General features: G+C 52.0%; 1 protein-coding gene across 1 annotated transcript in view; it reads left to right on the plus strand.

Annotated features, from left to right (window-relative positions):
- The window catches only part of NTN1 (netrin 1), a 187,465-nt gene that overhangs the window by 111,515 nt on the left and 54,501 nt on the right, over nt 1-21,449 (plus strand). The window contains exon 2 of the mRNA XM_068977223.1: nt 9,814-10,002. Coding sequence (XP_068833324.1) covers nt 9,814-10,002 — 189 coding nt within the window. The remainder of the gene's footprint in view (nt 1-9,813; nt 10,003-21,449) is intronic.

A 21,449-nucleotide genomic window follows, 5' to 3' on the forward strand; every position in this document is an offset into this window, starting at 1 on the left:
CTGCAGGCTGAAAATGGTCTTCCTAACACCTGACCCACTCAATCCCACCCTTGTGGCTTGTTTGCAGCTAGAGCACACTCCTCCTAAACTACCAGAAGCATCCCTGCCAGGTAGAACCTGCCCCTTAACCTCCAGGAGTTTTGGTGTCCCTCTGCCATAGACTTTCAGGGCTGGGAAAGAACTCGGAGATCATCAGACCCAATGTCCTTATTTTTCTGATGAGAACACAGAGGGTCAGAGAGGCCGGGGGCTTTCCACTGACGGACACAGGGGTGAGCCGCAGAGCCAGGAGTAGCACTCAGGTTCCCGCTCTCCCAAATCACCTCCAGTTCTCTTGTCTCTCGTCCTTGCAACCTTGTGATGTTGTATTAGTTGTGTGCCACTTTGAGTTTACTTAATCATAATGGCACAGTGGTAAAGAGTTCACCTGCCACTGCAGGAGATGCGGGGTCAATCCCTGGGTTGGGAAGATCCCCTGGAGAAGGAAATGGCAACCCATTCCAGTATTCTTGCCTGGAGAATTCCATGGACAGAGGACACTGGTGGGCTATATAGTCCATGGGGTCTCAAAGAATCGGACACGACTTAGTGGCTAAACAACAATAACAACAGCAACAATCATAACTCCACTCAAGTGTGAGGTTCTAGGTCCTTTCTTTGCCTTCACGCATCTTTTTTTGCCTCTGCATGTTCTGAGCCAGTGGTCCTCATGGTGTGGCCCTGGGACGGGCAGCGTCAGCATCACCTGGGGTGGTGTTAGCAGCACAGGGGGTCATGCCCCACCTGCAGCCTACTGAACAACAAGTCCTGGGTGTGGGGTTCAGCTGCCTCTGTTTTGGCAGGCGCTCCTGGTGATTCTACGCACTCAGCTACACACTCACGTTTGAGAACCATCCATGTTGGGTTCTTGGCAGGGATTTAGTGCCTCCTTGAATTCAAAAGCAAACCTCAAGAGAAGGAAGGAGGACCATATGTAGTCTGGAACAAGCAAAGTGTAGCAGGATCAGTCTCATTCCAGGTTTTATTCCCAACTCAGAGGCTGGCATATCTAAGGGGCTCTGTTAATATTTATTGAATGAAGAGATGGACAAGCCCTCGTGCAGAAGTGTGCAGTGTCTGGTGGGGGTTGTCATTGGTGGTCCTGTCTCATGTCTTTAGGCGTCACATCGTCTTTCTGGGAACCCCCTGGAGCCCCGTGGATCAATCCTTAGCTCAGCTGGGCACTGTCACACCCAGCCTGGACTGTTGGGTATTCTTCCAGACAAGCGAGTTGTCCAGTCCTCCTGGCTGTGTCTAGGTGGTATGTTCAACAGTCGTTCAGATTGAAGCTGACACTTGGACACAACACAACGCACTCTGCAAATGACTGCAAGCCCTCAAGCCTTGGCTGGAACCAAATGGCTCCCATGAGATGCTTCTAGTCTCTTAGCAGCTGCACAGCCTCTTTGGCTCACACCAGCTGGGCACCACCATGTCGCTTTGGCAGCTGATGTCCAGGTGACAAGCTTTAAGCCCTGTATTCAGGGGGAAGGGGTAGTCCTCAGTAGTGAGCTGACAGCAGCATTGACCAGACTTTTTCATATACCAGGTATCCCTGAAGACTCTGCCAGGGTAAGGAAGGACCACATTTGTCCTGCCCACTGTGCTATCCCAGCCCCTTGCCTGGAGCTTGGCATGTAGTAGGTGCCCAGGAAATAACAACTGAGTGAGTAAATAAACCTATGGGCTACCAGATTTGCCATTAGTAAAAACGAAACCTACAGTTTGGAGTTTGCAAATTGACGTATGCCAGTGATCATTTTTCTTATGCCTAGCTCACCTGTAGACATGAAGGGGTGGGGGCCGCAGAAATGCTTGGGTGGGCTGAGGCCCTTGGAGAGCCCAGCACAGTGTCCCCAGGTGCTGGCGGGAGCCAGGTGTGTGGGGAGCCATGATACCTCAGCCTGGTCATCTCGGAGAAGCTGGAACTGGGCTCCAAGAAGCCACCCCTGGGGGCGGAATACTTAACATTTATAAAAAAGGGTCAAACGATTTCTAAATAAACAGTATACCAAGTAGAGTAGAAAAAGACTAAATAAAAGGAAATACAAACTACCCCAAATTCTTAAAAATAACTCTCAGATATTTTTGCTATTCTGAACCAGTCGTTTCAGAGGTTTCTTCTGAACGCAGACCTCCCCCCACAGCTCCATTGCAGACGCCATCTTTGCCTCCCCATGGGCTCTCTCTCCAGAGTGGCTTCTATTCCAACTGATTTCTTTTCAATTTAGTTCTAATGCCACTAACCTTCGCTGCTGGTCTGTGGACCAGTAGCGGCAGTGCCCGGGATGGGGCCATGGCTGTTAGAGATGCAGACTCCCAGGCCCCTCCTGGCCCTTTTGAATCAGAATCTGCATTTGAACAGGTTTCCCAGAGAGTTCCGTCTGCAGCCATGGCAAGAATACTTCTCTGTCCTCTGATTTTTTTTTCAGGCCCTGCTGTCTCTATCTGATCTCAGCAGAACGGCCTCCCTGAGCATCAGTACCACCCCCATAGCTCTAGCACGCGCACTCAGTTCTGTCCGACTCTTTGTGACCTTTTTGACTGCAGCCTGCCGGGCTCCTCTGTCCATGGGATTCTCCAGGCAAGAATACTGGAGTGGGTTGCCATTTCCTCCTCCAAGGGATCTTCCCGATGCAGGGATCAAACCCCCATCTCTTGCAGTGGCAGGTGGGTTCTTTACCACTGAGCCAGCCTTGAAGCTCCCATGGCTCTAGGCACAGTTGGAAATTCCAGGTCTACAGTGTGGTTACCAGACTGCCTGCCCTCTGGCTCTCTTCTGAGACAGAAGCGCCCTGAGGGCAGATCTCTGTCTTGTCTGCTCACACCACAGTCTGGTCCTTCTAAAGGCTTCAGTTGGCATTTGTTGAAGGAAGAAACGGCTGCAGCTCCCTGGGTGGCATTTGAAGCTGCAGAGTTTGCTGTTACAGGCAGCAGCCGAGGATGTAAAGCTTCCCCTGCCCTTGGGCTGAGGGATTCACCATTTCTCTAACCCAGGCTTTCTCACACTTGGCGGTGTTAGCATTTGGGGCGGGATGACTTGGCTGTGTCTGCTCTGTGCTGGGTAGGACTTTGGTGTCTGTCCTCAAGATGCTGATAGCAGCTCCTTTGGCAGTTGTGACATCCAAAAATGTCTGTAGTAACGTTGTCCGACGTCTGCTGGGGGACAGAATGGCCTGTGGTTGAGAACCACTGGTCTAATCCCCTACCTGGAATGTTCTGGACATTTCGTGTGTCGTTGAGTAGGTCTTGTGGGCCTCACCTGGTAGCCACAGACCAAATTAGCAAAGGAACTGGAAATAGAGGCAGCCCCTTCCCCCCTCCAACCCTGTAAGTGCCCGTTGTGTCCCCACCTGTCCCGGTAGCCTGGACATGTGGAAATGTGTCCATTCCATTTAAGTTGTTGAAATCTTGACATCAAGTTGCTTAAAAGTGTCAGGCGCTCAGCTGAGCTGGAGAGACACCTGAGATGTTCATATTTGAAGCAGGTGACTTAAGCAATAGGTCTAAAATGATAGTAACATTGAAATCTTTAATCAGAAAGATGCTTAACCAGTGAAAGTGGTGACTGCCCTTAGCTCCATTTTCGCTCATGGAATGGTCCACTGATGGAGGGACAGCTGGATCAGACAGTTGGGGGGCTAGTCTCACTAGTAATGAGTGAGGGGTCTCATGGCAGGTCTGAGAGCTATGCTTCCATGGGCACTCAGGTGGCCCAGGGCTAGGGACTGTTTCCTGCATACAAAGCCCCCAGCCTATGGGTGGAACACACAGGGGCCGGTTATTTGGGGCAGTTCAGTTGCAGATACGTGAGTCCAGAGTGCCCTGCTGTGCTGCCAGACTAACCTGGGCAACTTTTCTCAGAAGTACTGACTTGGAAGGCAGGAGGAAATGTTAGGATGGATCCTGTGTGTGGGGAAAGTGGGGAGGACCCTGCGCTCAGAGCTCTGAGGGGGCCCATTGAACAAGGCCCTGAGCCACATGGCATTCAGGGGAGCTGGGACCTGAGTCTCTGAGAGACAGGGCCAGGATCCAGCTTAGCAACGTGTGCTGGGTTCTCCCAGGGCCTGGGAGAGCCCTGGGGGGACTGGGGTTAGCACATCACACCTTTCAGGGGAGGACCAGCTCCTGTGACTAGTAAAAGCAACAAACCAACGGGTTCGTTATCAAACCAACAGGTGCGGATTCAGTCGCCATGGTGTGTGAGGTCTTACTAGGCCTTCCTTGGGGTCCCGGAAGGAGTCCAGGGCATCCTAATGCAGGTTCTTCTCCTTGGAGCACTGCAGTCCACTTGAGCAGACAGGAGCTGAATCAATGAGTTAAAACAGCAGGACAAGTTTAAAGGAGTTCAAAGCCACAAGAAATATCACAAATGCAGTGGGTGTCAGTCCCCCACTTATCCTATATTTCCACCTATCTACCTACCTGATCTTTCTACTCATCTACCCACCCATCCATATATCCACCCACCTACCCGTCTACCCATACACTCATCCATTCATGCGCCCATCATCCATCCCTCCACCTACCCACCCACCCACCAGCCCATCCATCATCCATGTGTCCATCTACTCAGCCAGCCACCCATCCATCCGTCCGTCCATCCATCCATCTTCCCTCTTGCTTTCTTATTTTTGCTCTCTTTTTCTCTCATTTGTACAATGAAAGCTATCGAGGTCTGCTGTGGGCTGGCAGATATAAGGGTGAACACTGTCCTCATCCTCCAGGAACCAGCCCCACTGAGGGAAGCATTTGTCCCACTTTATGTAAGAGCTTGCTCATCTGCCCCATCCATCTATGATACCAGGAGCCCCTGTCTCCCTCAGGGCCTGTGGCACTGGACGTGGCACAAAGCTGGAGCACCTACCTGTGTGTTGATTAAACCACCTGGAGGTGGTGAGGGGTTGGATAGTCCAGGTTGGTGGGAGAAGCTCATAGAAGCTTAAGGAGTGGTGTTGACAGATGCATGAAGAGGCTTAGAAGGCCTTTTGATAGGAGAGGAAAATGGGACCCCATCTCCTGGGCCCCTTTCCCTGCTGGGTGGTGGGTGAGGAGCTCGCTTTCTCCTTCCTCTTTCCAGATGTCCCCATGTCATGCCTCTGGGTCTGAAATGCAGCTGTCCGTGAAATGTCCTTGGTGATCTCCACGCAACAGCTGAAGGAGGGCATGGTGCTTGGGGAGCAGGCCAGACCAGCTCCCTTGAGTGGCCAGGGGACCCCCTGGACAGGGTGCAGAGGTGCTCCTCTAAGCTGTGCCGCCCTCTGCCCTCCCTGGTCTCCCGGGCTGACCTCTCCATTCTTACAAACCTCCGCTTTCCTTCCCGCCTTGAAATCTGATAACAGAACTAATACCCAATATTTTTGCCTCCAAGAGAGGCAGGAGATAAACAGGAAGGCGTGAGGGATTAAGGTGTCTTTCCAAGGAAGGGGCAGAGGACAGGCTGGGAGCCAGGCGACATCCCTGTTTGCAGCCGAGGGCTCCAGATGTGAGCTGCTTGGCCCGACGCATTTTTCCATTTGCGCAGAGAAAATAAAACAAAGAGAAAAGAAAACAAGCTGTAAAATGCGTTGCAGAAGCCTGAGTGTGGGCAATGGTCACTGATGTCCTCTGACAGCTCCGGGAGGAGGGGGACAGCGCGGGGGGCAGGGGAGCCCTGCCTTTTGATGTTCAGTTTCTGAGCTTTCTTTTGTGTGACCGGTTGTTTGGGAAGAGCTTCGGTTGGTGGAAGGTGTGTGGAAGGTAGAAGAGAGATACCAGCCAGAGGTTTCCCTTGGAGTGGGGAAGCGGGGTGCTGAGCTCCCAGGAGGTCACGGGGGACAGCTGGGCTGACTTTACAGATGTGACTACCAGCTTAGCATCTGCCTCTGAGATGGACCAGAAGATACTACTCCTGAGGCCTTTCTCCTAGCCCAGAGGCCTGAGGAAGTGTCACCCTGGAGATCCTTCCAGATCCCTATGCCAGGGGCTTGTGACTTCTGTCCTAGTAGAAAAGATCTGGATTCTGACCCTTGGTCTAGGGCAAGCTGTTCCTTCCAGGGACCTGGGTCCTTTCCTTTGGGGCAATTGGCCAGGAACCGAGAGACCTGGGCCCTAGTCCTGGGCCCCCATTTCCTGGCTCGGTGGTCCTAGGCTGGTAGTTTGCTTAACCCCTCAGAACAGCACCCTCTCCCCAAGTCTGGCTGAGTGAGTCCCCAGCGACAGTGAACTTGTATGGTTCCCTGGGCAGGGCATGGCTGAAGAGGTTTCTTTGTATCTAGTTGAACTCAGCCCTGAGGGCTGGAGGTGATGAGGGGAAACTTGTAAAGCTCTTGGGAGTCATTCTTTGGCCTAATTTGGCTTCTGGATGCTTCTTCCAGACTTCAGGCTTAAGCTGAGGTCTTTTCTCTTGTATCACACACAGCACGTCCTCTAAAACCCTCATCCATCTCTACTTGTAAATAGTGTGTCATTTGGAGAGTGGCTCTAGGAAGAATATTTAAAGAAGTTTATCATAACATCAGAGAGAAAAATGAAAGAGGCAAAATTTTTTAAATCAGCAAAGTAGTATGTGAATAAGAAACTGGTAAAAAATATTTGCAACTGGTATATAAAACATACAAATACAGTAGATGTCATCAGAAAAAAAACCCCACCTTTATTTGAAAACTGGGCAAATGACATGAACAGGCAGTGCATACACAAAAAAAGAAATATAAGTAGAAAAACAACCACACCAAGAAATGTCCAACTTCACTGGTCATCAAAGACATACAGATTAAAATTGTGTGCGTGTGTGTTTTCCAGATGAATTGGCAAAGGTTAAAAAAAAAAGGAATGCTGATACCAAATGCATGCTGTTTTTCTTTTCAACAGTGTGGAGAATAGGAAGTAGGTAGGACCTCTCACATCCTGCTAGTGGGAGAGTAAACCAGGACAGCCTTTCTTGAGGGCAATTTGGCATTTGGGATCTCAAGTTAAAAACACCAAAATTTAACATAGCAATTCTGTCCTGAGAAATTTACTGTATGACAGTCATCAGAGCAGAGTACACATATGTGTGTTCAAAGGTGGTTACCACTGTATTGTTTATAATAGTGAAAAACTGGAAATAACTGCCCAACCCGGGAAGGCGCTGCTTTTTATTTTGAATTTTTGGCCACACCTCGTGGCATGTGGGATCTTCCTCAACAAAGGCTTGAACCCACACCCCCTGCATTGCAGGGCAGAGTCTTAACTACTGGACCACCAGGGAGGTCCCAAGGCCCAGCTTTTTACTGCATCAACTTCTGTTTCCAAGGAGCCCATTTCGTGTATTCATACAGTGGAGGACTTTCAAAATTATGACGGACGTTATCTGACATTAAAAAATATTCATCATCATGCGAAAATAGGCTAGGAAGCGAGAGGTACATGGATGATCCATGTCTGTCAGAAAGAAAGAGCTCCACAGCTGAATAAATGTTAATTAAAGCCTGCAGGGAAAGACCCGATATTAACAGCAGTTGGTGGAAACTTGAGTGCGTTTTTTTTTTTAACCTTTCTGCTTTTGTTTTTCAAGTGTCTGGTATTAAACATATATTTAACAATTGCATAAAAGGTGATTTAGGACTTCCCTGGTGGTCCAGTGGTTAAGACTCTGCTTCCAATGCAAGGGGCACGGGTTCAATCCCTGATCAGGAGACTAAGAGCCCACATGCTATGTGGTGCAGTCAGGGGGGAAAAAAGGCTATTTAAAACAAGCTTAGTGCAAAAGCAAGTTGCGTTGTAGAGTGTGCAAGATTAGGCCAGATTTAAGCTGGAGATACCCCCGATTTAGAAGCCTAAAGAAGAAACAGGTAACAGTGTCACAGGGTAACAGGAAAGCTGAGGGGGGTGGGGCCCTCCTGGGTGCCTGGGGAGCTCAGAGCCTTTGTGTGTAAGCTGGGCAGGCGGAAGGTGAAGATGGGCCTGGAAGTGACATTGAAACCAAGAAAGGGCTGATGGGAGGAGGCAGTCAGATAAGAAGGGGGCTTGAGAGCAGAGAATCCTAGGAGGGAAGGAGCAGCACATGTCTGTCCCCACAGAGGGGACAGGTGAGGGGTCCTCATATGCAGCCTGCTCCAGAAACTGAAAGGGTTTGATACAGCTGAAGCCTAAGAAGAGAGGGGGGCTGAGCAGAGCTACAGTGGGAGAGAGGAGCTGAACCAGTTTATACAGAGCCCTGGAGGCAGTGTTAAATGACTTTGGTTTTATTCAGTGGGGAGCACTGAAAAATTTCAAGTAGGTGCTGGACATCCTCAGACAGGGGCTCAGAACTCCTGCTCCAGTTACAGTGTTGGGAGCCTGGAGGGCTCAGTGGGGCGGGGGTGGGGGGAGGGCGGAGTCTGAGGTCTGATGGATGGAGAGCAGTGAATGGGTCTGGGGGAGGCGCCTCTGGGTCCACATGAAGACCTCGAAGTGGAAGCCGGAAATGTGGATTTGCGGGTCAGGAGCACAGAGGTGGTCACTGCTGTGAGGGGGGAACCAGGCAGACCCGGGAGAGCATCAGAGCGGAGGGGAAAAGTCCACAGGAGCACTCGTGTGGGGAACAGGCAGAGGGAAGCAGGATTAGACAGAACTGTGAAGGCCAGGGGCAGGATGCTGAGGGCCTGTCCAGAGGACCCAGCTGCCAGGAGCGTGGCTACCACACTGTGGGAGGAAGTTGATGGCAGGAAGGGAGATCGTGCAGGAGGAGGTGGGGGAAAGGAGAGTCCAGGTCAGTGTCTGGAGCGCAAGGACGTGCGGAGCGTGCATGGGTAGAAGTGATGCTCAGAAGAAGTACGTGCATCTGCTTGGGCTGCAGTGATAAAATGCCTCCCACTGGGACGCGTAAACCAACACATGTGTACTTCTTATAATTTGGAGGCTGGAGTCAAGATCAAAGTGTGGGCAGGTCTGGTTTCTCCTGAGACCTCTCTTCTTGACTTGCACCCCTGCCGCCTCTCTGTGTGTCCAGACTTCCTCTCTATGAAAATCGGACACCAGTGCTTGGACTAGGGCCCACCCTAGTGTCCTCATTAAAACGAGAGAGGACCCCATTTCTAGGGTAGGTCCTCTGTCTGCCAGTGAAGTAAAAGTCGTTCAGTGGTGTCTGACTATACTGTCCATGGGATTCTCCAGGTCAGAGTACTGTAGTGGGTAGCCTTTCCCTTCTCAGGGGATTTTCCCAACCTAGGGATTGAACCCAAGTCTCCTTCCCGTATTGCAGGCGTATTCTTTTTTACCAGCTGAGCCACCAGCGAAGCCCAAGAATACTGGAATGGGTAGCCTATCCCTTCTGCAACGGATCTTCCCGACCCAGGAACCAAACTGGGGTCTCCTGTATTGCAGGCGGATTCTTTACCAACTGAGCCATCAGGGAAGCCCTCTGTCTGCCAGGATGTCTCCAAATACAAGTTACATTTGGAGATTCTAGGGTTAGGGCTTCAGCATATGAATGGGGGCAGAGGAGGGGCACAGTTCAGCCAATGACAAACAGGATTTGGGCACGAGAAGGATGCCAGCCGCACCTCCCAACTCTGACTGGGGATAGATAGAGGGTGGAGGTGGTGACCCTTTGCAGGGATTGAACCTTCTCCATGGGGAGGGAAGCAAGTGCCTGGCAATGGGTCAGGCACAGTCAGGTGGTCTGTAGGGGCTGATGGATGCAAACAGGGGAGCCTAGGAAAAGCTCCCAGAGAAGGGGCTGCCTTGAGGTCGGGCTATGGAGGGGGAACTGGAGGGGATGTCCAGAGTCTTCGGTGGCCCCCTTTTGACCCGAGTCCCTGCCTCCCGCAGCCTGTAACTGCAACCTGCATGCCCGGCGGTGCCGTTTCAACATGGAGCTTTACAAGCTGTCGGGGCGCAAGAGCGGGGGCGTCTGCCTTAACTGTCGCCACAACACAGCCGGCCGTCACTGCCACTACTGCAAGGAGGGCTACTACCGCGACCTGGGCAAGCCCATCACCCACCGCAAGGCTTGCAAAGGTAGGTGGGGCGAGGCCCCAGCGCCCCCTCTGTCTCCCTATATCTATCTATCTATCTATCTATATCTGTCTATCTATCTATTTTCCCCCCCTCTACCTCTTTTATTCTTATCCCCACACTGAGATCATCGCATGCATGCACGCCTTTTGGAGGTGTAAGCCGGAACAAAGGGGCAGTGGAGACGCTACTCAGGGAGAAGAAAGGGGGGTGGTGATCCCTGCGAGGGTGCAGGGCTCCCGGCCCCGCCCCCTCTGTCCGCACAGGTGTGCCGCATACCGCAGGGCGGGGGTCATGTTCTCCCGGCTTACTCTCTGCACAAAGGACTCTCTTTCACCAAAACCTCGCAGATGCATTTCTTTGGAGGTGTGCGCCCCCCACCCCCCACCCCACCCCAGCCCCCCGCCCCCTCCTCCAGCCCTCAACACTCAAACAGATGCACACCTTCACAGATGTCGGCAACTTGGGGAGGGGGGACGTGGGGTGAGAGGCAGGGGTTCAGAAGGAGCATTTAATCCACCTGCAAATAGTTTCACTTCTCAGGACAAAAAATTAAACGGAGACGGGGGTCTCTAGTTTCGTTCATTGAAGCAAGCTGTAATGTTTTAACTTTCTGCAGTTTGTTTCCTCCCACTAACAAACATGAAGCCATGATCAGATGACTCCAAGGAGTTGATGAAATGCCAGGGAATTTAGTGACAATGGGGGAGGGGAGAAGTGCTCCCCTCCTCCTCCCCACCCTGCCACATGCATTTGTTTTTGGGAATTCCAGGAACCAAGGCTCTCTGGGTCCAAAACTTGGGGCCTAGGGACACTGCTTGCTGAGAACCTGACTTCTTGGGAAGATATTCATCTCCGAGGGCTCTTGGGCCACAAGCCAGTGTGGCTGGGGTCCTCACATGGGCCTGTAAAGACCCTGAGGCAGGAGAGACCCAAGCCAACCTAGGCCTGGATGAGGAGCTGCAGCAGAGAAGTCTTTCTATGGCTACTGCTTAGCTCTGGATGAAGCCAGAGTATCATCTTCTTAACAGGAAATCCACCAGATGTTGGGCACTTGTGTGGAGTACTGATTACATAATTTGTGGGCCCCGGTGCAAAATGAAAATATGGGACTTCTTCTTGTTCAGGAATTGCTAAGACTTTCAAAATGGCAAGCAGAGTTTCAGCCTAGTTTGTGCCCTTCTGAGTGTGGGGCCCATGCAGTCTGCCCTACTGTTGCAGAAAGCTTTTTTCTAAAAAACAGATTCCCAGTCTGTCTTCTCCCAGAGAAGTCCCTGAGATTCCAAATGAGCAGAGATGAACAGGGTGGCTTCCCTCACACAAGGTCTCTTTCCAGTTCTGTGGACCTAAGGCTGCCTCTGGTGGTTGCTGAGAGAAATTTAAGCATTAAGGTAGCTGGGCTGTTTTCCATGTTAAAAACAACTGATCCAGGTAAGAAAGCCCCAGGAGAGTTTGACCAGAAATTGAGAAAGGTGATCTGGGAAAAGGGACCCAAGAAATATCCACAGTAGCAGGAAGGCAGGGGCACCAGGGAAGGAGGGCTTTGGGTTTTCAGAGACAGTAGTTGGAAGGTAGCCAGTGCCTTGTGCCCAAGTGTTTTGTTGTCTTTTTTCTACAGAAGAAATTGGAGTTGGGGTCTTGTAAACAACTGGCTGCACATAGTTTTCTTGAGGATTTGGCCAAAAAAATTTACTCAACGGGGGCCAGTCAGGTGGGCAGCCCTGTGCCCGTGAATGAGAAGATCTGGGCTCTGTTTGGAAGGGCAGTGGTCACTTCCTGTAGTGCCAGTTTCAGCTGTCAGAGAAGGAAGGGCATGTCCCCTGGAGAGTCGGGAAGGAGCAAGGCCTTGGTCATCTTGCCATCTGCATCCCCTCCCTTTCCTCTTGCCGTGGGGAGAGAAGGGCCGTGTGTGGCCTGACACTGCTCAGAGTGAGATCTCAGAAGGCCACAGGGTCCTGGGAACCTGCAGACCATCCTCTGGGGCTCTGCCACTCTGGTTCAGTGGTGTGGAACTGCAGGCTTCCTGTGCTGGTTTCCAGGAAGAACAGATACAGGCAGGTGAGGGTGGGGTCCTGGCTTCTTTCAAATGCTCTGGCGGGCCTGGTTGGCTTTGTCTTTCCTCCCAGCCCTGGACAGCAACCGCTTTGATGTTAACTCTGAGAGAAGGACCCATGGAAGAGGAGAAAAATCTAAGGATGGAATCTGCTCAAAAGAATACTTGCTTATCCTTCTAGGGAAATGTGTTAGAAGTGAGACTGTCATTGCCTCCTGATCGGCAGGGGAGGACCATGTTTCAAGTATCCTGCCTCCTGATTGGTGAGGGAAGACAGTGTTTCAAGGATCCTGCCTCCTGATTGGTGAGGAAGAGCATTGCCTGAAGGGCTCTGCTTCATGATTGGTGAGAAGAGACAACACATGGAAGATATGCTCTCTGATTGGTGAGAAGAAGAATGTGACCTGAAAGGTCCTGCCATTTCACTCTGAGGAAAGGCATCTCTTGAAAGTTCCCCATCTTTCCCCTTAGCTCTTTTTTCCTGATGTCACCCCCTTAGAGATGTGGGAACTTGGAGTCCACAGTTCCCCCACTGAGAAAGACCCTGAGATTTAGGGGGAACCAGCTATTGTTCAGATGCTAGCAGGGGAATGTGTACCCTCAAGATCTTCAGACAGGGGTCTCTCTCATCGCCTTCGGAGAATTCCACTGTCTTGTCTTCCCAGGGCTAGATGGTTTAAGGAGATGGTTCCCTTGGTGGCAGCATTTGATCCCAGTATTTTGATCCCTGATGGTTCACTGTCAGAGGCTTCCAGAATCATGTAGATTGTAGCCCTGCGGTGAAAGCTGCACTTCTTTGCTCTGTCTCACATGCATTTCATGGGGAAAATGGGACAGCCAGCAGTGCCTCTTGATTCAACTCAGCCATTGACTTAAGGGTGCCTGGAAAAAGTCATGAGGGCCCCTTGAGTCCCTGACTTCCCAGGGCCTGGGAGGAGCCACAAGTATGGGCCTGAGGCCACCCATACACTGCTGGTGATGGGCTGACACCTGACCTTGTTCAGTTGAGAGCAGGGGTGGACCCAGACAAGAACAGCTTGGAGCAAGGGCATTCCGTCCCAAGCATCATTATGCCATCCCCCCCAAGGGAAGTTTCGTAGCAACAAATTTGTTGGGTTCTTTCTCCCCTCCCCTAGTTTGGAACCAGACAGTGCTAGTGCATACAAAGGGCTGTAGTCAACATGCCCAGGGAGCAGGCGGCTGCACTCTCTGCTATTCAGTGCGATTTCACAGCCCTGGGAAGGCCTCATTATGGCCTGGGCTGTTGTCCTATACAAAGTCAGACGAGATGAGTTTCTCCCCTTTCTCTGCAGAAGGATGTGTGAGTGATACTCGTCCTGGAATCTGTCAAGACGGATAGGCGGTTTTGTTTACCGTTTGTCTTCTTTATGGACTCGGGGGCTCTTTCTCTTTAGAGCCAGCAAAGAAGACGTTACCATTTAACCATTTCAGCCAGGCCTCCCTTTAAACGATATTAATTTATCATCTCCTCAAACCATCTGTGATGGATAAAGACATTCCGGGAGTCTCCCGTGAACGGAATTGTGATGAGAAGGGAGAAATTACCCACCGCATCCAGGGCCCGCCCGTCTCAGAGCGGCCTGTTTCTTGCCGTCATTGCCCTGCCCCCTTCAAGTTCACAGTCACCATGGCTCATCGCAAGCCGCTGAGAACGTGCCTGAGTCCTTGGAAGCTGTGGGCAACAGTGGACCTGTAGCCCCCCAGGGGTCCCCAGTCTGAGCAGAAAAGCTTCCTGATGTTTGTTTCTCCCCCACACCCCCCCCTTAACAGGGACATTACTTGGGATGGAACTTCTGCTACCAGAAGAGCAGCAGGTGGTCCCTAGCCCCAGGCTAGGAATTTTCCCATCTGAAAATGGGGATAATAACAGTCCCTTCTTGGGACTTCCCTGGTGGCCCAGTGGGTAAAACTCCCTACTCCCAGTGCAGGGGGCCCGGGTTAAATCCCAGGTCAGGGGTCTGGATCCCACATGCTGACACTAAAGACTCTGCATGCTGCCAGAGTGGATCCAAGATCCGAGTGATGCAGCTGAGACCTAGCACAGCCAGATAAATACGCATTGAAATGATATCAGGGGAGAGACATCACTTCGCCAACAAAGGTCCATCTAGTCAAGGCTGTGGCCTTTCCAGTAACCATGTACGGATGTGAGAGTTGGACCGTAAAGAAGGCTGAGCACCAAAGAACTGATGGTTTTGAATTGTGCTGAAGAAGACGCTTGAGTCCCTTGGACAGCAAGAAGATCAAACTAATCAATCCTAAAGGAAATCAACCCTGAATATTCATCGCAAGGACTGGTGCTGAAGCTCCAATACTTTGGCCACCTGATGCGAAGAACTGACTCATTGGAAAAGACGTTGATGCTGGGAAAGGTTGAGGGCAGGAGAAGAAGGGGATGACTGAGGATGAGACAGTTGGATGGCATCATCAACACAATTGACATGAGTTTGAGCAAACACTGGGAGATAGTGAAGAACAGGGAAGCCAGGTATGCTACAGTCCATGGGTTAGCAAAGAGTCAGACATGACTGAGCAACTTAACAACAACAACAATAATAATAGTCCCTCATCCCAAGTGTTACAGAGTTGATTAAGTGAGATGATGTAGAGGAGGTGTCTGGCACACAGCGTGCACACCACACTGTTACAATCATTGGTACAAGCAAAGGAAAAGTGAGGAACCAGAGCTGCTGTTACTGTCAGCACGCACACCATGTGGAGACCATCACTCAGGCTGCCTGCGGCCTTACTTCTTTCCATGAGCGTGGTACCTAGCACAGCTGGCCCCTCTCATTTGAGGGGCTTAACCCTCATGTGGACTTGAAAGCTGATTCCCACCAGACTGCACAGGGCCCGAGGAATTTGCCCTAATGCTGTTGCACACCCTTGATATTGGGAGCAAAACTGATAAACGGCTGGAACAGCAGAGCTGGGTGCTTGGCAGCTGCAGGCAGGAGTGGGGGTCGGGGGCTCAGCGGAGAAGATGGGGACGGGTTGGGTGTGTCCAGATACGGTTCTGAAAGTGCCGCTAAGAAAGACCCGCGGCATCTGAGGGCCCTCGGGCTGAAAGGCAGATGCAAGGCCCGAGCTGGTCCCCACTGTCGGTCACCCGGGTGCTCTGGCACCTCCTCCACCATCCAGCCTCTGTTTGCCTGCTGGGCTCTGTGCGTCCAGTGCATGCAGACAACACACACACACACACACACACACACACCTATCTGTATATACACACACACACACCCCCATCTGTACACACACACACACACACACACACACCTATCTGTATACACACACACACCCCCATCTGTACACACACACACACACCTATCTGTATACACACACACACACACCCCCATCTGTACACACACACCCCAATCTGTACACACACACACACCCATCTGTACACACACACACACCCCCATCTGTACACACACACACACCCATCTGTACACACACACACACCCATCTTTACACACACACACGCATCAGTACACACACACACACCCATCTGTACACACACACACCCATCTGTACACACACACACCCATCTGTATACACACACACACCCATCTGTACATACACACACACACGCATCAGTACACACACACACACACCCATCTGTATACACACACACACACACCCATCTGTACATACACACACACGCATCAGTACACACACACACACACCCATCTGTACATACACACGCATCAGTACACACACACACACCCATCTGTACACACACACACCCATCTGTACACACACACACACACACCCATCTGTACACACACACACACACATCTGTATACACACACACCCATCTGTACACACACACACCCATCTGTATACACACACACACCCATCTGTACACACACACACACACGCATCAGTACACACACACACACACCCATCTGTATACACACACACACCCATCTGTATAAACACACACACCCCCATCTGTACACACACACACACATGACCCATCTGTACACACACACACACACACACACACACACACACACACACCCATCTGTATACACACACACACCCATCTGTATACACACACACATCTGAAACTTTCACCTGTAAATCAGCTGCAGGAAGACTGTAGTTAACTATTAATAGATCACAGAGGGTCAAATAACCCAGTTTGGGATGCCGGGGCTCCCCCTTCCACTTCCTGCTGCCTGCACCTTCATCCAAAAGTGGCGGGGGAAAGAGAGGTCGTGCAACTTGAAATGTGTCTTCTTTTGTGCCTCCTTAGCAACTGCTGGGGGAGAAGGAGATGGCACCCAACTCGAGTACTCTTGCCTGGAGAATCCCAGGGATGGGGGAGCCCGGTGGGCTGCCGTCTATGGGGTCGCACAGAGTCGGACACGACTGAAGCGACTTAACAGCAGCAGCAGCAGCAGCAACTGCTGGGAGAAAGAAAAGCAGAGCCTAGGAGGAGCGGACAAAGAGCTGAGATGAAGTTTGCGGATTACCTGTGGATTTAAATTATCCTCGTCCCTCATTAGCACAGAGAATTTGGAAGTGGGGAGTGTTTGTTGTTGTGGTTGCCAGTGATCTCAGATGTGAGGGGAGGGTCTTTCCTGCGTGTCCCTCCTCCTCTCCTCCAGATTCAGGGTCCATGAAACAGCCTTTTCCCACAGGGAGGGTGACACAGTGGCCCTGAGTATGTGCACTGATTGAACCCATATCCGTGGATCCCCTGCCTGACATGGGAACTGGGGTCCATTGGTGACCAGCACAGACAGGTTCCTCTGGAACTTGTGTTCTGGAGGGAGGTTGATGATAAAGAAGAAACAATAAGCAGAGGATTATTACAGATTGTGGTGAGTTACATGGAGGAAATAAATAAGCTGGAGATAGTGTAACTGGCAGTGGGGAGGGGAGGCTGCTTTGCAAGGCATCCCGTGAGGACCTGTCTGAGGATGGGATGGACTTTGAGATGAGACCTGGGATTCAGGGGCAAACAGCCATGGGGACAGCGAGAAGCGGAACCCATGCCTGAGAGCAGGAAAGGGCTGGAGGGCTTTGGGTCAGAAGGGAGGTGAAGGAAGGGCCAGTTCTGAGAGCCACAGAGGCCACCAGCAAGGCTAAGGGTCAGTGACCAGACTGATGCTCATGGCGTGCCTCGTAAGAAGCTTCTGCTATGAAGGAGCAGACAGGGGGACGTATTTGTGCATCACATATCCGGCCAAGGACTTGAATCCAGCTAATGTGGAGAACTCTCAAAACTGCACAATTAGGCAATACTGACCACTCAGCTAGAAAGGGGCAGAATACTTGAGCAGAGCTACTTCGGTGATGATACAGGGATGATGGATAAATGCCTCAACCGTCACTCTTCTGCATTAGGGAAATGTAGACTAGAGCCATGATGAGATGCCACCACCCACCCACTGTTGCTGTTCAGTCGCTAAGCCGTGCCCCGACTCTTTGTGACCCCATGGACTGTGGATCTTCAGGCTTCTCTGTCTTTGGGATTTCCCGAGCAAGAATACTGGAGTGGGTTGCCATTTCCTTCTCCAGGGGATTTTCCCAACCCAGGAACCGAACCTGAGTCTCCTGCATTGGCAGGTGGATTTTTCACCGCTGAGCCACCAGGGAGAAGTGAAGCATAGAGCTGCCATAATACCAAGCAATGCTTCCTCTTGATGTTTATCCCAGAGAAATGAAATCTCCTTTCACACAAAAAATGGCACATGCTGCTGCTAAGTCACTTCAGTCGTGTCCGACTCTGTGGACCCCGTAGACGGCAGCCCACCAGGCTCCCCCGTCCCTGGGATTCTCCAGGCAAGAACACTGGAGTGGGTAAAACGGCACATGGATGTTGATAAAAGCATTATTCACAACTGGCAAAAACTGGAAACAGCCCAACTGTGCTCTGGTGGGTGAATGGTCAACCAACCAGTGGTATGTCTGTACTGTGGAATCTAACTCAGTGATGCAACTGGACACGCTGTTGACTGACTTGGCAACACGGATGCATTTCAATGCACTGGGCATATGTGTGTGGTAAGTTGCTTCAGTCGTGTCCAACTCTTTGCGACCTTATGGCTCCTCTGTCCATGGGATTCTCCAGGCAAGAATACTGGAATGGATTGACATTTCCTGCTCTAGAGAATCTTCTGAACCCAGGGATTGAACAAACCCATGTCCCTTACATTTCCTGCATTGGCAGGTGGATTCTTTACCACTAGTGCCACCTGGGAAGATGCACTGGGCATAAAGGAGGCCAATTTTAAAAGATTACCTGCTGTATGATTCCATCCACCATACATCCTGCTGTGGCTGCTGCTAAGTCGCTTCAGTCGTGTCCACCTCTGTGTGACCCCATAGATGGCAGCCCACCAGGCTCCCCCATCCCTGGGATTCTCCAGGCAAGAACACTGGAGTGGGTTGCCATTTCCTTCTCCAATGCATGAAAATGAAAAGTGAAAGTGAAGTCGCTCAGTCATGTCCAACTCTTTGCGACCCCATGGACTGCAGCCTACCAGGCTCCTCTGTCCATGGGATTTTCCAGACAAGAGTACTGGAGTGGGGTGCCAATGCCTTCTCTGACCATACATCCTGCACCTCCATAAATCCCAGAATAAGATATTCTGAAAAGGCAAAGCCCTAGGGTCTGAGAACAGATCTGGGGTTGCCAGGAGTCAGGACAGGGGCCTCACCACAGAGGAGGATCAGGGCTGCCTGCCTTGCGGGTCAGCTTTGTGGGGCCCCTCAGTAACCCCAGTGCACTTCTCATAGCTGACAACACAGATCTCAAAGAGTCCAGCCCAGTGCAGCAGTTCATGGTGTCGGGCAGGGTGCCACATGGGTGTGGAGCTAGGGCCTGGTGTACAGCAGGGGCATGTTCCTGGTCCCCTGAGCTGGGACACTGCAGTGGACTGCAGAAGTGGGGGTGATGGTCCCAGGGGACAGAACACTGCCCTGGATCTTAGCCTGTTTAGTTGGAAGCAACTTTAGTGCAAGTATAAACCTCTGGCCTTGGAGATGAGCTACCTGAGACTCAGAGCAAGGCACTAGCCCAGGGTCACACTGCATTACTGGCAGGGCAGGATCAGACCTGGGTCTCTTGACACCCATCTGAAACCGTCTGTTTGTCTTTAGTGGTTCGTACCTGGCTGATGACCCCAAGCAAGGACAGTCTGGCTTCTCTGCATCGGGCTACCATCCAGCCCATGTATTCATGAGAAACCTGATCCGGCCGCCTTCTCAGGGCCCTGGGCTTCCTCCTGGTCTCACCTTCCTCTTCATGGAAAAACTCTCTGGTGGGTTGTTTCCCAGGGCCAGGTTCTGCCTGCTGCGTGCAGATGATGACTTGCTGGGGAAGGGCCTGACCTCCTCCGAGCGGAGTGGCTGACATCCAGGGAAACGGGAGTCACCGAACCAGGCTTCCTGCAGGAGAAGACATTCTGACCCAGAGCCTGTTCTCGGAAGAATCCGGGAGGCTCTGACTTTGTCCCTTTCACCAGACCCCCCGCCAAGGAGAAGACTTCTACTCGCTCACGTCCACATCCTCCCAGCTCAGCCTGCCCTCATCCTCTCCCCTGCCCCCTGTGGTGCTGAGTGTGCCTGCGTGTCTGAGAGTTGTAGGAATCTATGTGTGTTTGTGCATCTGGGTGTGTTTTGGATTTTGGGCAATACAGCACAATCCCTTTGGCTTTCTCTAAGGACCAGGGTTGGAGTCTCCTGTGTAACCGGTGGGCAGCTCAGACCCTCTTCCTGTGGGCATTACTAGCTGGATTCTCTTGTCCAACGTTGTAGAGAACCCACTGTGGGCTGTTGTGATTCATCAGTTCTCCCCACACCTTGAAGCTCATCCTTCTTTGCCCAGAAGATATAACTTAGCTTTCCATAATCATGGGGTTTGAGGAAAAGTCTTTACTTTGGGGCCATTAGGCTGTGAATTGAGAATGAGTGCAATGCAAGTGTCTGTGTTGGGGCTGCATTTGACCGCACGTAAGAGATGCCACCTGGCCTTGATTTCAACAGGGAAGGGTGTATTTCTCCTTGCAGAATGGGAAGTGTAGGGGGACACATAGGAGAGGGCGAGGGCCCTCAGTGGCATGCTCGAGAGATCAGGCCCTTTCTGTCTCTCCACTCCTGGCCTCCTCGGTATAGTCACGCTAATTTCACAGGCTGGTGCAAGGACCAGAAGGACGGCATGTGGGGGTGTGGACGTGCTCAGCGGTCCAAGTGGCAGGGCTGTGTTGCAGGAGTGCCCCACCTCTGAGGATGGTCCCCCCACCATGGCAGTGACCTGAGTAGCCTCCCACTCACTGCCACCCACCCCTCCGCCTGGACCCTCTGGGACTCTGCTGACTTCTCTTCCTGTAACAGTGATTTGCGTGAAGCACAGTCAGCCCGCTGCTTCTCTCAGACCAAGGGCCAGTTGCTCGGAGTCTTTGCAGATCTTGAGAGAATGATTTGGAAACTGCACAGCAAAGAGCCCTCTCCTGTAACCAAAGGCTAGGCCTAAGGACGTGCCTGCTCCGTGAAGCAGACACACTGCCCTGCCATCACCGAGTTTGGCCCTCCGCTCTGCCCATCTCAGCGGGCACCCAGCTCCTCCCTGCCAGCTCACCAACCACAGGGGGCTGAGGGGTCCCCAGCTTTGAGAGGCCTCAGGTGAGGGCAGTGCACTCTGCTCCCCCCAGATTCTGCTCTCGGCCAGCTCCTGCCTCAGTGAAGATGACCTGGGCCTGTGGGTGACTTGGCTCGGACCCTCCAGTGACCATGCAACCTTTGGTGACCCCCTCCCGGCCGAGTCCAAGGCCCAGAAGTCACTGGCACGCAGCTGTGTTCCGTCAGCATGGAGGGGAGGATGTCTTGGCGTGGGTTTCAGGATTACCAGCAGGCTTGCGAAGCTGGCCAAGGGAGGTCAGCTGGCAGGAGCCTGGGGAGTCCATATCCGCCTAGTGGTGCCCACGCCTGCACCAGGGGCTCGGGACGCCAGGGGCCTGTGCTGGGCCTTTGCTGTCACCAGGCCAGCTCAGAGAGGCCGCCGTGGCCCATCGCCCTTCCTGTCACAGGGATGGATCTAAGGTCATTGGTCACTTCCAGCCATCCCCTCTGCATAGCATCATCCACAGTGCGCTTCGCGGCCGAGTGAAAGAAGAGGGAAGAAAAAAACATTGGGAAATGAATTTAGGATAGATTTGACAGAGGTTTCTAATAGAAGGTTTGCTGCTGTTCACAGGGGCGGGATTGGGACAGTCCCATTTCCTCCCCTAGGCCTTGTCCCCTGCCCTCCCCTCACCTGGCTTGAAGCACCCCGCCCCATGCCCCCTCCTCCCCCAGACCCGTACTCCCACGGTTTCCAGAAGCTCTCACGTGTCCAGACACAACTTCAACAAGCAATTCCTCA

This window comes from Capricornis sumatraensis, chromosome 8, assembly GCF_032405125.1.
Source record: "Capricornis sumatraensis isolate serow.1 chromosome 8, serow.2, whole genome shotgun sequence".
Taxonomy (NCBI): Eukaryota; Metazoa; Chordata; class Mammalia; order Artiodactyla; family Bovidae; genus Capricornis; species Capricornis sumatraensis.